The sequence below is a fragment of the Typha latifolia genome, chromosome 7, assembly GCF_019914945.1.
Source record: "Typha latifolia isolate L0001 chromosome 7, TyphaL0001v2, whole genome shotgun sequence".
Lineage (NCBI taxonomy): Eukaryota > Viridiplantae > Streptophyta > Magnoliopsida > Poales > Typhaceae > Typha > Typha latifolia.
Genome location: NC_133092.1, coordinates 401,772 through 419,215, shown reverse-complemented (window position 1 = coordinate 419,215; position 17,444 = coordinate 401,772). Strand labels below are relative to the sequence as shown.

The 17,444-nt window shown below is 37.5% G+C and overlaps 2 protein-coding genes across 2 annotated transcripts; one reads left to right on the top strand and one right to left on the bottom strand.

Moving 5' to 3' along the window:
• Positions 1 to 1,083: 1,083 nt before the first annotated feature.
• Positions 1,084 to 5,286, top strand: LOC140791759 (aldehyde dehydrogenase family 2 member C4-like). The gene is made up of 9 exons (XM_073142403.1): positions 1,084 to 1,260; positions 2,743 to 2,885; positions 3,134 to 3,517; positions 3,817 to 3,906; positions 4,023 to 4,196; positions 4,291 to 4,428; positions 4,502 to 4,639; positions 4,737 to 4,798; positions 4,895 to 5,286. Exons 1-9 carry the CDS (start codon positions 1,158 to 1,160, stop codon positions 5,166 to 5,168), a joined length of 1,506 nt encoding a protein of 501 aa, XP_072998504.1. The 5' UTR covers positions 1,084 to 1,157; the 3' UTR covers positions 5,169 to 5,286.
• A 5,026-nt stretch (positions 5,287 to 10,312) lies between these two features.
• LOC140793017 (DDT domain-containing protein DDR4) lies at positions 10,313 to 15,438 on the bottom strand. The gene is made up of 11 exons (XM_073144328.1): positions 14,960 to 15,438; positions 14,752 to 14,862; positions 14,010 to 14,096; positions 13,873 to 13,910; positions 13,696 to 13,777; positions 13,311 to 13,417; positions 12,761 to 12,926; positions 12,586 to 12,678; positions 12,354 to 12,474; positions 11,431 to 11,473; positions 10,313 to 11,193 (listed from the first exon to the last, which is right to left on the bottom strand). Exons 1-11 carry the CDS (start codon positions 15,131 to 15,133, stop codon positions 10,578 to 10,580), a joined length of 1,638 nt encoding a protein of 545 aa, XP_073000429.1. The 5' UTR covers positions 15,134 to 15,438; the 3' UTR covers positions 10,313 to 10,577.
• Between the last annotated feature and the right edge of the window lie 2,006 nt (positions 15,439 to 17,444).

The following is a 17,444-nucleotide window of genomic DNA, read 5'->3' as shown; positions in this document are numbered from 1 at the left end:
TGCTATTTTTATATAACACTCTACTGTTAGTTTGATATTTTATCATTAATTATAATCTATAATTTATATAATTATATTAATTAAAATATTAAAATATATTTAAAAATGTCTTCTTCCTTTTTTAACTCGCCCATATTTCATACTAGCTTATTCCACTAAATCAAAAGGTCCTTTCTAAATATAATCATCCTACTACTAAAATGATTATAAATGCTATTAAGTTTTCATTTCCTTGAAAAAGAATTTAGGATTCGAAATTTTGTTTAGTGTTTGATTATTAGAAAGTAATACTTAATAAAGTGACTAATTTTAGTGAAGTAATTTCTTTTTTCAAATAAGGAATCCAAATTCTTTCTCTTTGATTTTTTGTTTCAATTAAATATTAAAAGGTAAACACTTCGATACTCCTAATCTAACAGCTAAAATAACTAATGTTTATACCCGGTACAAATTACAACACCACATTACATAGATAAAATAATACATTAGTTAAAAAGATTAGATTACGTGCATCGCTTTTTTTCGTTAAAATTTTTCTTTCTTAGATACGATTATGCTTTAATTATATGAGATATTACTTAATACTAGACTATTTAAATTTGATTATTTATATTTATAGGAGATAGACTTTAATTTATATCTGATTCTCTATTTTAATGTGTTATTAAATTTTAGTTTAAATTAATCTTAAACTAATAATATATATATATATATATATATATACATTATTCTGAGGCATATATGTTGAAGGTTATATATATAAGTATGAAATTTAAAATGATATATACATAAATAAACAAAATTGAGAGGCTATATGCATAAAAAAAAATCACAAATTTCTAGTGATTATAATTTAGAAATAAATAATCATCTGTTGAACCGGTTATAGGACTCAAATTTCTAGTGTTACTATTATACCCTTTAACTATATTGACCATTAGATTTTTTTTTATTTTTACAGAGAAAGATAGATAGATGAATAAAGGGTATTGAAAGTATTAAAAGTAAGAAGTTTATAACAGTGAGTAATTCTTTTTTTCTCTCCATATTTTAACAATCAAAACAATCACATCACATATATTATTGAGAGAGAGAGAGAGAAAAAAAAAAAGAGAGGGTGATATAGTTCAGAGTGGCTGCTTCCTTTCTTGCTCCATATGGCTTCTAATTCCAACGGCAGCTCGGCAAATGGCTTCAAGTTGCCAGAGATCAAATTCACCAAGCTCTTCATCAACGGTCGCTTCTCTGATGCCATCTCCGGTACCACTTGTCGCACCCTTTTCGTCTTTCCCTCTCTTCTTAATCCTCTTCTTTTCATGCTCCCCTCTCTCCTTTTCTTCTTTTTTCTTTCTTCGTTAGTTTGCTGTTCATTACTTTGTTATAAAGTTTTTCGTTTTTAAACTTACTTATATACTTTATGTGAGTAGCTTCCTATCATCGTAACTTTTTTATTTCATTATATTTCCTTGAAGTTGGAACTCGAGAGCACCTCGTTATGCTATAAAACGAGTGAACCAGAGCTCTTGGTTCCTAAACAATATACCTTATCCTTTATAAAAAAAATGGAAACTTAGGCAGCATTATATTGGCTGCCAATCGGCTAAATTTAGCTGCCCCGGTTCAGGAGGGACCCCTACGGGCTGTAAGACAACCTGCTGCCAAGTAGTCTATAATTTTTTTATTCATATAAGTTGTCGCTCAAATTTATTATGGAATAGAGTCTAATTTAATAAAAATAATAAACTGATTAATATTTTTAAATTCAATATTTTTTATTAAAAAATTATTTTAACTGATAAAAGACTAAATTAAAGAGATAAAAAAAAATTAAAACAAGGCTAGCTAATTTGGTTAAGAACTCACGAAGTGGCAAAATTTTATTCTACCTCCTTAACCAGGTTAGTTGTGGGTAGAAAATCTTGGCAGTAGCCAAAATACCATCACAATCCAAACGAAACTGCCCACTGAGATCCACAGAAAAGTGTTTCGTCCTAATAGGGTAGTTGTATTCAATCGTGCCAAATTGGAGAGACAAAAACAAAAGAAAAGTATTAGTAGGCTAATCATAGTACTCGTTTCTAATAATTCGACTCTCTCGTTCTCTTGACCAAGGAGTAGTCGATACCGTCGGTCGCTATCATTTACAGTGACCATGGTACCATAACTTCTGGAATATAAGAATGGCGTAGTTGCTCACATCTCTTTTATTGTCTTGTATCAAATAGTCCGGTGAAATCTATACCAAAAAAAAAAAAAAAAAAAACTCCTTTTCCTTGGAAAAAAAAAAAGACTAGTGAACGAAAGAGAGGACGGGGATTGAGCTTTTGACTTTGTGTTAGGAAACGGCTGATATAATTAACGACTTTTTTAAATTTAAGTTAAGCGATTTACGTAAAAAAATTTAATGTTCTATCAATTTTGTGTAAGTTTTATGAAGAATTCAGCGAATTTAGATGAGTATTTTTTAGAGAAAAACTCTCCCAATAGGGAGATGAAATATAATTCGGCACCTCCTCTTATGCCACGATATTTATCCAGGGCCTCACACCGTTCCGGTGCTAGTCTACAGTGGAAGTGGGGGCCTTAAATTACAAGTATATATGATCTCACCGATCAGTCGTGAGTTAGCTTTATAGGAATACTTCAGCAAGTGTGAAATCGATCTGCATGAAAAATTAACCAATTTTTATCATGTTATTTTTTTAAATTTTGTTCTCCTTTTTAACGTTGGGTGTTCTAAAGGGAATACATTGGAGACCAGAGATCCACGCACAGGGAATGTGATAACAAGCGTTGCTGCAGGTGACAAAGAAGATGTGAATTTGGCAGTGAAAGCTGCCAGAGAAGCTTTTGACCATGGCAAGTGGCCTCGCATGTCCGGCTACGTATGTTCTCTCTCTCTCTCTCTCTCTCTCTCTCTCTATTGCTATTATTTACTGATGGCATCTTTACAAATTTTAAAACATGAAGGTTTACAAGTTTATAAACATCAAAACAGAGTCATTTGCATCAATTTACAACCATCCTGCGTTTCTTCATACAAGCAATAAAAAGTAGAATGGAAAAGATACCCGAGTATAAAACAGAGTCCTTCTGGTAACTCACGTAACCTTTTATGCACAATCGTTGCCAGGAAAGGGGGAGGATAATGACGAGATTTGCGGACTTAATCGAGCAAAATGTTGACGAACTGGCAGCACTGGAGAGCTTAGATGCGGGGAAGTTGTTCTTCCTGACAAAGATAGTTGATATCAAGGCGTCTGCTGATGCGCTCCGCTATTTTGCTGGGGCTGCTGATAAAGTTCACGGCGAGACCGTGAAGATTGCAGGAGAGTTCCAAGGTTACACGTTGCGCGAACCCATTGGCGTAGTTGGGCACATCATACCTTGGAACTTCCCATCTATCATGTTCTTCAGCAAAGTATCCCCTGCTTTGGCTGCTGGTTGCACTATGGTCGTTAAGCCTGCTGAACAAACTCCCTTGACTGCTCTCTTCTATGCCCACTTGGCTAAGCAGGTACTTATAAATTCTTATTGTCTTTTTCTTAGTTTTATGTAACTTGATTTTGAAACCGGTATCGGATATAGAAATAGGATACTATAGAGGAGTATTAAGTTTTTTATATTTTCTTTTATATCATGTGGTGTTAAAATTAGCATTGAATATGAAAATTAATTATTATAGTGGATAGATTATAATTTTAAATTTGGAAAAGGTATTGAAGAAGTATTTGACTTACTATTTAGGTTTAAACTCTTCTCTTCAACTTAAGTTGCCTAGACTAATTTTATGTTCATTAACTTCTCATGTTACAGGCAGGTATTCCTGATGGGGTGCTCAATGTAGTCACAGGCTTTGGGTCAACAGCAGGAGCAGCCATTGCCTCTCATATGGATGTCGACAAGGTAATTTGTGATGTATCAGTAACCTAGCTAGGAAAATTTATTCCTCAATGGGCATCGTCTTAACAAAGAGATTCCCCTCCTGCAATCAGTTTGTTGAACTAACTCTTTTGATTTAGGTTAGCTTTACAGGATCGACAGCAGTTGGACGTCTCATAATGGAGGCAGCAGCGAGAAGCAACCTAAAGGCGGTCTCACTTGAACTGGGTGGCAAGTCGCCTCTCATTATCTTTGATGATGCTGATGTAGATATGGCAGTTGATATTGCTCGCACCGCCACATTCTTTAACAAGGCATGGAAAATCTTTCTCGCCGGAGAGTTTATTAATCCTTAAAAAATTGAGTAGAAAATAACCATGCGATGTCATTTGTTCTGTGAACTTCTAGGGAGAAGTTTGCATGGCAGGTTCTCGTGTATACGTTCAAGAGGGGATTTATGATCAATTCGTGAAGAAGATAGCAGAGAGCATGAAGAACTGGAAAGTTGGAGACCCTTTTGATCCCCACGTCCATCAAGGGCCTCAGGTAGCCTAAACCTTTCAGATTGTCTGATCAATAGATTCTGCCAGCAGATGATCCTCTCCTATATGTAGTGCAGGTTGATAAGAAGCAATATGAGAAGGTTCTTGAATACATTGAGCATGGAAACAGAGAAGGAGCTACCTTACTGACAGGAGGAAAGCCTTGCAGTGAGCAAGGCTACTACATTGAGCCAACTATCTTCGTTGATGTGAAGGTGAAACAAACACTATATCACAAAAACCGTGTTCTATATGGAATGAATTGAAACTGAGTCATCAGCTAAACATCATAAATAAAATAAAAATTCACAGGAGGATATGCTGATAGCCCAAGATGAAATATTTGGTCCTGTGATGTCCCTCATGAAGTTCAAGTAAGTCTGCCACAACTTAGTAGACAATCTCAAAGACCAACTATTGTTCTTGAATTTCTACTCTTCTTTTTTTCTTTTTCTTTTTCTTTTTTTTAGGACTATTGAGGAAGCGATAGAGAAGGCGAACAATACGAAGTATGGACTAGCTGCCGGGATCGTGTCGAAGGATCTAAACATTGCAAACAGGATGTCGAGATCGATTCGTGCAGGAACCATCTGGATCAATTGCTACCTCGTTCTTGACACGGACTGTCCTTTTGGTGGTTATAAGATGAGTGGGTTTGGGAAGGATAACAGCATGCATGCTCTTGAGAAGTATTTCCAAACAAAGACTGTGGTCACTCCTATCTATAATTCCCCTTGGCTGTAGTCTAATAACAGAAGCAAAAAATAAAAAATAAAAAAGGTGAGAGAGTGAAACAATAATAGTGAGTGCCATATGCGATGACACATTTCTTAATATGCTATTCCATTTTACAAACTCTTTATATATGTTTTGCACTGAGAATATTTGTAGCATTTTACAAAGGATAAGCTTGCGAAATTAAGAGAAAACTGCATACGAAGAACGCCAAACAAAACGAGAACATCACATAAATGTTCTCAATCCCAAACAAGAGTACCTATTCTTCGAGCACTAAAATGAGAGAAGAAGAATCATGAGCTAAAGCTGGGACTGAGCTGGGCCCCATTAATACTATTAGCCCAATTGGGCTTTTAATTTAACTTGTATGATTCCATGCTTAACATATCCTAATTTCATCTAAATTGATCGCTCATTTGACAGTAACTAAATAAGTCTCTGTTTCTTTTCTTTTTTATTGATCTAACTCTAATTTTTTGCATTAGACCCAACTAATGAGCTATAATGATAGGTAAGCTAGTCTATCTTATACTGTGAAACTTTTAGCCACTTTTGTTAATATTATATAAAAATAATTATAACCTGGGACAAACTACTCTATATATTATTATATTTATCTTCCTCTTAACCCATTCAACCAATAGAGACAACACTAGGCTGACGTCTAAAAGGAGTCAAACTCTGACGAGCTCAATAAAAGGGTTGTGCAAGTGTATCCAAAGCTCCAGTACGTCTACGAAAACTGCAGGCAAATTCTTCAATCTTTGACCTCTCATGATGCGAGTTTGAAACAGCGTGGCCAGCGATTCAATTAATTTAGCAAACTTATTCTATTCGAACTCTTATACCACCCTTTATATAAGCTAAAGCTAACACCTGCACTGCTCTCCCTCCATATATATTATATATCATTCCTCTCTTCTTCTCATCACCGTACTCTTATTAAGCTTTAAGAGCTAGCACAACCAATTACTCCAAAGTTACATTCTTGTTTAGTTCTATTAGTAAGATGAACACAGTCAAAGTTTACGCTATGATCTTCGTCACATTCTTCTTGTCTGGCCTTATGCGGCCAGCGAACGGCAAAGCGGCGCCGACATCTCTGACCAGCGAAGGGACGGCGGTCGACCAAGGAATTGCCTACGTGCTCATGATCGTGGCTCTCCTTGCTACGTATCTTGTTCGTTGACCCCTAAAAAAGCTTCAGTCATTGCTTGTTAGATTCAGTTTGTAATTCTATTTTTATCTGTTTTAGAGCTTGAATGGTGTAAGGAATGCAACGCTCTGTCTTCTTGATTCGATAAATTATTCGATAGTATCGTGGGTTCTATTGTCGGCGCATACGTTTGATAATTATTTACTAACGCAAATGACGATAATATATAGTGCACCGTTGATAATTCGATCGGCCTCTCACGTACCATTTATACGCCAACCCAATAAGAGTCCAACAACAAAACTTCTGAGATTAAGCGTTAATTAGCGATCTAATACTATCCATGTGAAATGTAGAAATAGGATATGGTCAGATGTATAAAACACGTGGAATAGAAGATCTCCTCGCATTAGATTAGTTATATATTCTTTCAGGTTTTACAGTGTTTAACAAACATTTAACCGATCAGATAAAATACTCATGATCACAGGCCACAGCAAACACATCTTCACTCTCAATTTTCCATCCAACGGTGCAGAGGAATAGAAGACAAAATCTTATCCAGGAGATTTGACCGAAACTGGAGTGAGCTCTACGACTCGTTGACCAGTGACTGCCGTGAAAGCTTTCGGCAGCCACGTTGTTTCGGTCAACGGCCAGTCGTCCCCACTAGGCAACCAGGTGCAATCGTATAAACTTCCCTGCAGCTAAGAATCTAGTAAATGAAATACACCCTATGAAATGTGGCATTCCATGAGTAGCTCCCGTGTGTTTGTAATCAACCATCGGTTTCCACATATGCAACTGCAGAAATTCTCTGCACTGTGAGATGCAGAGGACTAACCCATGCATCACTCAAACATCCAAACGCTGCCATGGAATTTGCTAGGTCACAGCCAGAAACAGATCGAGTCAACGTTCAAGAAATTGCTCCAATCCTTTGTTTCTTCCTCCGGTGGAGAAAGAAGTGGTCGAAAATAGATCAACAGGCGCAGCAAGGAGGAGAGGAAGGGCAAACTTCCCTATAATATGTCCACCACTTCCTCTTCCAAATGCCAAACAACTCTACTTCATCTAAAAGCTCCATATATATATATATATATATATAGTATACACACACACTTCTCTTCCAAACCTTTTGAGTCTCCTTTTAAGAGAGTAAGATGGGTTGCATGAGAGTGTGCGCACTGCTCTTTGTTGCAACTTTCTTCTTTTCAGGGCTGATTCAGCTCGGTAATGGCCAGGCATGGACGAAGTCGTCTCGTGGGATCGATGTCAAGGCGATTGATCAAGGGATCGCCTACGTGCTCATGCTCATAGCTCTCATCCTCACCTATTTGTTACATTAGCTTACACTTGTTACTCTTAGCTAGGCATTACGTCTACATTAATGTTGTATTAAACGGACTATTTGCTATTTATTGTCACATTTATGTTGCAAAATGCTGCATGGTTGGCTTCCTACCATGAACCCCCTACGTGTTGGCTTACCTCATTGAACGTGGAATCCATGACATGGGTTAGGTTTGAGTTCGATTAGTTGGTCAAGGTTTGGCCCTCAACTTAACCTAACAACATTTTGGCTATAGCTCTAATAAGTCTTATGCAAAATGGTAACTTTGAATTGATAATTTGGACCAATGTTTCCTGTTTTGAAGAAGAGAGAACAAAATGCCCTCCCTAATCTTCAAACTTGGAAGTTAAGGACGAAACCGCCATCTAAATCTATGGGAGATTCTACTGGAGAACAGTAAATACTTGCCTTACAATTAATGTAATCCAACGGCTCCCTTTAAAGATTCACAAACACTCCACCTTTATTTCCTTCTATACATCAACTTCCCGTTTAGCACTTAAAGTATAGAGCCAGATGTCTCATCCGTTACAAATATAAAATAGGAAATACAACATTATTCTCGGTAGAAAAATAACATTTGTCCTCCACAAATGGCATGAAATTATTCTTAAAGATATCGGAAATTCCCTTTAATTGTAATACAACTCATAAGAATATCAGATTACAATGACTACAAATAGGTCAAAGTAGGAAACTTTTCGCCATTTCATCCAACTGGCCTTCAAGTGCTCCATCTACTCTATATATAGCATTCTTGAAAACAAAGTTATAATGCAATAGATACAAGAAGAATATAGGAAAAGAAGAGAGAGAGAGAGAGAGAGAGAGAGAGAGAGAGAGAGAGAGAGAGAGAGAGAGAGAGAGAGAGGAAATGGCAAAGAAGAGCAAGAAAAGACAAAGTGATACATCCCAATCCAAGCCAAAGACATCCCCGCCTCATTGGCTCTTCTCGGACAGCGACCACCTCAAGACACTCTCCTTCGACCGCTACGTCGGCGCCGGGGATGACGTCACCTGCGGCAGAGGCCTGACGTACTGGTACGGCCCCACCGAGCTCTCCCCTCGCCTGACGGAGCCGCCACGGGGCTCCATCAGCGCCACGGACCGCTTCTTCGTGTCCCCCGCCGAGACTAGCTCACTAATCGAGGAGGCGCGGCGGAGCAGCGCCGCGTCGTCATCCTCCACCTTCGCTGACAACACGGGACACCACGTGACCGGCGCGTGCGGGGGCGTGGCGGTGGTGGAATACTCGACGGACCCGCGCGGGGACTTCAAGGCGTCGATGGCCGAGATGTTGGCGGCGAGGGACGTGGAGCGAGGGAAGTCGTTAGATTGGGAGTTCCTGGAGGAGCTGCTCCTGTGCTACTTGGAGATCAACGAGAGGAGCGTCCACAAGTACATCCTCAGCGCCTTCGCCGATCTGCTGACGTTTCTATATCCGTCGCCGGCGCCGTCTTTGATGAAGGAGATCAAGTGACGTCATCTTTTTTTTTCCTGAGAGTAGGTGACGTGACACTATAATGTATTGGTATGTATACCCGAAAGAATTCAAAGCACTTATTTTTAGCTACATGGCTCCATTACTTTTTTGACTACTAATAAGTTAAATATAAAATTTTTAACCTTAGAAAATCATAGATTATTTATATTTGTGTTATTCAAAAAATAAGGAATTCTGAGGGTGTCCGTGTATTTAAAAGATATAAATACGAATACATAATATCTTGGTGTGTGTATATATATATATATATATATATATGTGGATTTTAAATATATATATGCCGGAAATACTGACATTTGTGGGCAAACTTTTGGCCTACCTCATAAATTTATAATTCACTCTAAACTTAAGAACCAAAAGAGTGGTCTATGTTGGTTATCACCTCACATTTCTAAAAGAAAAATATTGAACATTGATTTTAGTTAAGTTGTAAATGGTTGAAAGTGAGCGTTTAGTTTGTTTTTTAAATTTTTTTTAAAATAATATAGAACCTTAATCAGAGCCGGGGAAACAGGCGGATGCTTGTAATCCGGGTAACTTATAGTTAATGCGGTTGATATGTGTACCCAATTATTTCATTCCATCTACTATCAGAGTTTGTGTATTCTTGGAGATTGTGCTCTTGGTCCGGTAGTCGATCCGTATCAAATGGGTGGATGTAACATAGGAAGTAGGCGCGTTAACGCGAGTTTCGTGACACTGACATAGTATAATAATATAAATTTTATTGATTTAGGCAATTAATATGTACTTGCATTTCCCGTGAAAGGAACTGAATTTGAAATTAGGTTGTTAGATAAGCATCATGGTCTAATTTGGCCATATGTTTCAGATGGGTTGATGCGATCTCAATGCCCATTCCCCCTGTTGTAAGATGGTAGTTTGAAATTTGGCTATCTGGGAGTAGTTTAATAAGCACCACAATATCCAATTTGAATTCAGAGCTTATACTGATGGAGTATTATTCAAACTGACACTACCCACCTCAAAGGAAAAGTCTAATGCTTTCCTTTCCATCCACAGATCCACTCAGTATTCCAATTGTCAATAATTAATTTGCAAAACAAGATACAAACGAGTAGAAGCAAATGCTTCATGTATTAAGAGATCAATTTCAACTCTCTGCAAGCATAGTCTGTAAGAATAAATATATATAAATTTAACCTAAATCAAAGATGAAATTTACACTTTCACTAGTTTTGGCAAGAGAGGCAATTTCAGTTAGGAATGGCATTATACAAGTTGTAGCCTATCTTTCAAGTACAGTTAGAAACAAAATAGGATCAGCTCTTGCTTACCATGTTATGATACCAGGAGGGTTCAATCCTTCCACTTCTGAAAAGCAAAACAGTTCGCAAGATATAACCCTCTTCACTATATACTTAATTATATTAAAGGCACCTAAGATCTATCACTGGAACCTGAGACCTCAATGCCTGAGACTTCAGTCCCCTCATAATCAGAAAGATCACCTTCTGAGTTTGAAATAGTATCAATGGCATAGTTTGCATTATGTGTTGGTCTTTGCCTCAGCCTCTTCTTCATCTCTGCATAAGTAGTAACTGTTCCAAAATATTTTTCGTCATTATCACTGGCTGCATTCCTCCTACTCCGACGAAGTCCTACGCTAACAGCAAGCCTATTATCTAATCTATTCTGAGCAGCTCCCAACCTTGTCTTCCTTGTAAGAACATTCTTCTCATTAGAGCTGATCTGATGGACATCATCGTTGTTGTAGTCGTCATCATCGTCATCGTCGTCATCGTCATCATCATCATCGTCATCATTGCCATCAGCATTAGTATCATTTTTCTCCCTGTCAATCTCCTCATTGCAATCATAGCTAATCTTGCCTTGGCAATTGCCGTCCTTGCCATTATCATGCTCTGCAGCGGAGTTCACTTTATCTAGATGCAAAATACCATTGGAGGCTTTGCCCTCCTCCCTTGACAAGGACACATGCTCAGCTCGTCTGCCATCATCATCCTCATCAGGCAATGTCTCTGCCTTTAGCCTCCTGAATTAAGGAGCAAGAACCCTGGTTAATGCAAAGCATTGGAATACTTCCTGAGATTCCATCTAATGAACCATGATAGGGATTCTACTTAGTGCAGCATTTTAGATTTCAGAAGTATCTTCCTGTTTCCAAATTTCCAACAGAATTATTGCAAACTTGCTCACATATAGCTGTGGTTAAGTAAATTAATGTAATAAAATAAAGGAAGCAGGTATTTGAGGATCTTGTTGAACTTACTTTGATATCTGTATAGCCTCATTAATACTGCGATCAAAATCATCTGCACACAAAACAGAGAAAGTAGGACCTTTTAAGTGCTTAAAAGTTTATTTATAAATGCCCAACACATACATTAGTTGCAAACATTGGGGTTGCAACACATAAAACATAAAATATAATCAGCAAAGCAGCTCAGCAAGTTGTTATTCACAGTAATTCCGTAGAAAAGAAGTCCAGCACATACGTATAGTTCCACTTCCTTTTTGGTGGTGCATGGACTCCGAGGATGTTGAGCTAAGCAGTTCTAGTCCACTAACTATTTAACTCTAAAACAATGCAGTGGTAAAAAATATTTAAATCTCATGCCTTACAAATAGAAGGTAAATTCATGGCAATCATCCATAGGATCAAAAGCAATTCCTTGTAGGTTGTGGTCTTACACTCTAATTCTCTAAGATCTAGGAAATAACAAGGGACATGAATAAAGCACTGCTACAATAGGTTCCAATCCACAAGAAATACACCACTAAAGCACTGCTACAATAGGTTCTTATCCACAAGAAATACACCACACTACCACTCAAAAGGACCAAATAAATAAATATGAAAAAGATAAAGATACTTTATCATTCCTAATTTACACATTCCAGACTTGTAAGTAGAAATTCTACTAATGTGAGCATCCCTTCAAGTAGCAAAAATAAGGAGCAACACTCCTTAGCCCTCACCCCACTGATTAAATGGCTCAATGTTAACGAGACACTATGTATCTACATGAACCAGATCATCTAATCACATAATAACATTCAATTATAATTCCAAACAATCTTAAACCCCAGTATTTATATAAAGCAACTGCATATGAAACAGAATACTAAGATAAATCCATGTATACATATGCATATGAGCATCATATGTATGTGTATCTGAATGCATCATACCAAAAGTGTAGTTCACTGGCCTGCGCTCCCGGCAGGAACGAGTAGTTCCAACTCTGTTGATTGGAAAATCGCCCAACAGCATTGCTTGCCTTTGCTGGCGTTTTAGTGCCCTCATTTTCTTCTATTTGGATACCACCAGGACAAGATTAGCTATTAAGTGAAGAAGAAAAAATAAAAGAAAAAGCCTAAAATATGATTGGGCCAGTCTAAAACAAGGTGGCTGGATTTTCACCTTTTGAACTTCCTCAAGAAGTGGTATGACTTCAGTTTTAATAATCTTCCCAACTGCAGCTTCCCCTGTAACTTTGCTAGATGACAACTTCTCCTGAATTTACACAAAGATAAAGTGTAAGAAAAACAAATCTCTCGCCAACAAAATAGAGTAAGTATTAGGTCATGGGGCTTACTGATATGTCCTGAAATTCCTCAAGATTGGTCGCAACTGTTTCCCATCGAAAATCCATAGCTGGCTGTGATAAATGGCCCTTCCCCTTTCCTTTCCCCTTCTTCTTAAAGTCAATCCTAACTTTTTCCCTATATAACCGATAACCAGTAACTGGATCCCCATCATACCTAGCAGAGAAAAGGTGAAAGGAAACTATCAGCATATAACTTCTCAAACAATAAAGCTTATGCTGTGCAAGAAAAACGTGAGTATGACCATGTTAACTGACCATCTACTTTAAAAACTTAGGTTGTTAAAACACAGTAGTTTTAATCTTTTATATTCTAACAAAGCTAAGTATAGAAGTCACAAGATTAAGTCTAGACTTCAAGAACCTTGTAGATTACAACCAACACTCTTGATTTGGATTCACAGCATAGTTCAATAAGGCCTCTATTTTACACCCTAAGTGTGTTAAGAACCATACCCATACATCTATTATCTGCTAGAAACAATGACTATAAGATGGATAAAACTAGATGTATTATAAAGATTCACAGCTTGTCAATTACCAATATGTAGTTCCATTGACGTCATCTGCTATTCTTTCTTTGCGAAAGCTAGTAATATTGCTTCCTGCTTTCAGTGCATCAGTGATGTACCTCAATACATCATCTTGCTGAAACACACAAGTAAATTCCTTAAAACTCATATGAGGACTGAATTAAAGTAAGGCCACGCATGGTGTGCATCTGACCAGAAGCCAAGAAGAAATAAAACACAAGTAAAAGCACAAACTCAGCCCTCCCTCCAGTCAAGATAAGCTAGATTAGGTGACACATAGAACAGACAATATGCAATCTTTAACTAGCTAAAAGGACAGATAAGCTTATGTATAGCATGTCAAAAATCAAGTTGAAAAAATGTACAAAACAGTTCATGGGAAAAAGGCGTTACTTCTGCACGAACTTCGCATAGCGCTTTTAGGATTAACAGACGTAGCATAGGATCAAGTTGTTTGTATGTAGTTATCTCCTTCCTGCACAATCCAAAAGAGTATTATGCCACCGACCTACAAATTTCTACGATATCAGATAAATATAGCTGAACAGGTGAGAATTCATCCATGCGTACCCATGATCAACTTTCAGTGGGTTCTCACCATCAGCAACCTGCCATAAGACAAAGCTACATGTTCAAGCAGTCCTAGGTTCCAATATAAACCTGAGTGAAGTTAAAAAAGATGTGCGTAATATAGAGTAGAATCCTACCCATCGCCACCACGTTTCCAGCTTTTTACAAGTCGCCGTTACCCATGCACCCGGTTCCTTTAGCTTTCTGTTTAGTGGTGGTATTCCCTGTACAATAAGGTACAAAATTGCAGTGCATGTAAATTTTTAAGACACAGTATCATAAATTCTGCATCAATGCAAAAAAACAACCAGCTAGTACATGCATTTAAGAGGTTTTCTGTTTGAGAAAGATATCTTTAGAATGTAAAACATTGTCTCAGCCTTTATATTCTGCACATGCAGCATTGCGAAAACTACACTGCTAGAAAAATATGTACAAATACATGAGCATCTCTACGTTGCAAGACATGCTAAGTGTATTGTCACTATTCATATTCTGCATATTACAGGTACGTGATGATGATCTACTATTCCAATGCAGCACACCTGCTTCAGAAGTGAAGGTGGGCAATCGGCAGAAGTGAATAGCACAAGAACAGCTTCGACAGAAATTGGAAAAGGAACTTCCAAGCTAAACGAATCTCTAGATTAATGAACATAAATAGCACTTTCTTTCCTTCTTTCTGTATCTGCTAACTAACGCTAAGCCTCCAACCATGTTTGCTGATTGCAAAAGAATAGATGTTACAAAGAAACGAGCCAGTGTAGATCTATATTTCTCGTAAATTTACTACATATATTGACAAATTTCCGAGAAAATAAAAGGAATGCACGAATATCTTAAAGGAAACAAGAAGGAAGGGTCAGGAATCATCAAAACCTTCAACAGGGAAATGTGAAGCCGAGCCAGGTTATTATTGGGAGAGATCAGCGCTGTCTCTATCTCTTCCGCAGATATCTGTAGCTTGCTGTCAATCAAAGGCTCGAAAACCTAAAGAAACACATCCAAAGAAACCATCAAACGAATAAAAATATAGGATTTGCTCAAAAAAATTACGAAAAAACAAGGAAAAAATACGCAATCTTACGTTTAAGAAGTTAAGAACGGAGGCGAGTTCCCATCGTCGACGAAGAAGAAGCCGAGCGATCTGAGACTCGGAGAGGGAAGGATCGGAGGCGTCGTCGTCGAGATTCACGGCAGCATCCTTCTCCTCGGAGATCGTGCGGCTCGCCGACCTCGTTTTCCCGCGCTTTTCGGCCATTTCGAATTGGTAAAAGAGGGGGTAAATTCCTCGATTTAGGACATGAGCTTCTTAATGGAAAGAAGAGAGAGAGAGAGAGAGAGAGAGAGAGAGAGAGAGAGAGAAAGATTTAAGACACTAGCGAGGTGGGCTTTTATAGGATATCGAGTCGGTGGAGAAGAGGTAGATTTGGAGAGAAGAGGATGAATTTACGGCGAAAACTGAAAAGGGAAGGAAGGGCTCCCGCCGGGAGTTGTAGCTTTTGGTTTTGGTTTTAGTTTTTCTTCTCTTTTTTTTTTTAACCCTTTTCTTAGGGTTTCTTAAACGTGGATAATTTGTACATGAAAAATAAAGAGCCCCACCAGGACCTTCCTTGCGGAGTCCAAACCAAAAGGCAAAAATTACACCGATATCAAACTACACACACACACACACACACACACAAAAAAGAAGAGCAGAATCACGACATCCAAAGTCCCACCAAGGCTTTTGTCAATAGGCTCTCCTATCCAGAAAATCCAAAAAAATTACCACCTACAAAATAATAAGCCATATAAACCACCACAAACTAGCTATAACGTCGTGAACACAAAATGCCATTAAGTTTGACCCAAGACATCACTAGCCGCCCAAAGTATCTTTGCATAAACTATACTACCATTTCTGCATGAAACCCCAAGTACCCTATCCTAAGTAAGTACATCCAAAGTCAGAGAGTCTCTCCTCCTGATTTACTAACGAGTCTGTACAACGATTGGCTCTCCAACAAATATATGTAGCTTTACAAGTGTACAAGTTACAAGAAAAGTTAAGAATATCAAGTAGCTTGAGTCTTGCTATTTATTGAGCATATTGACAATATATTGCAGAAGAATATGACTTGATTCATATGTTGTTGATCCTCTCGTGTTTTCAAAAAAGTAAAGCATCATATACACAGCAGTCGTTTCAGCAAAAATGAGAGCCCCGTTAGTTTCTCTTCTCAGCTCAGGAAAGATTCATCGATAGTAACGTTCGCCCAGTCTGAGGTGGAGGTTCCCATCAAAGTTGAGATTGGTTTTGCATACCTAACTAAAATCTAGTCAATACCGTACCTTTTTAGAGGTCTTCCCCCTTATAACAAGACATTGTTTATGTACTTCCAGAAAGCCAACATATAACAACAACTATGACACTTAACCAAGCTCTCTGCTAATCTTGTAGACCATCTCCCTTTTTTAACAAGAGACCATCTGCCCACCCTTCCCAAAACCCGAGGTTAATCGCAAGTTAGTTCCTCACAAAAAATTTATATTGCAATTTAAAATGCTACAAATGGGCATAATGCCCTACATGACATATTAAAAAAGTTGTGTTTAATTGCACTTAGAACTATGGGCCTAATGTCACAATGAACCCCTAGAGTTTAAACCGCAACTATCAACCCTCCTAAACTATTATTATTTTCTTTTTTGTCCGTGTGATATTATTCTTTATTTATATCAATTGATAGCATAGGTCATAACATACCCACTTTATCTTTCATAAAGATAGATAAGATATAATTTGATTAGGCAAGGACGACAGCAAGACACTCTTTCCCACTCTCAGTATTTTACTTTATATGTAATAGAATATTTTCTATTCTTAGCCAGTTTAGATATATAATTTACTCCTAGTATTTTTAAATCATCAAAAGTAAAATATAAGAGCTTAATAATAAAATGTTTTTGATAAATTATCTAAAAATATAATATGTATAAAGTCAATATTTATAAGATAAAAGGACAGTTGATAGGGAGGCAATTATGGTAGTCTCGGGCCAAACCTCTCTTTATATATAGAGAGGTAAAAGAGTAATGCTATGCTTATAAATCCTTCACACGATAATATAATAACCTATTGAACTTTAATAAGTTTTATTTTATCTCGTAACCGTTAGTATAAATGGACGCGGTAATATCATATGCAAAGATTTTTTGTAGAATGCTTAAAAGTTGTTCCTAAGCCTATCACTTAGGGAAACCAAAGAGACTATAAAAATGCGTCACAACTCACAACTCGTTAGGAATGGCTCAGATTATAAAATAGGTGGCCTCCTAAGTTAGTGGCACAGGTGATCGATCGGCATCATCCAAGTGATGCCCACCATGTATCGATGCATTAGATACACGCTTGGATTGAAAGAAGACGATAGTGATTACTAATTAAGCTACATATCAATTGCAGTTAGAAAGCAGTGCAAAAGACTTGAAAGTATTTTCTTAAATAAAATTGTCGTGCTTTCTTAGGGGAATGTTGGCTAAAGGGATTATAAGCATATAAAGAATAATCTTCCTAATTTTCTTATATG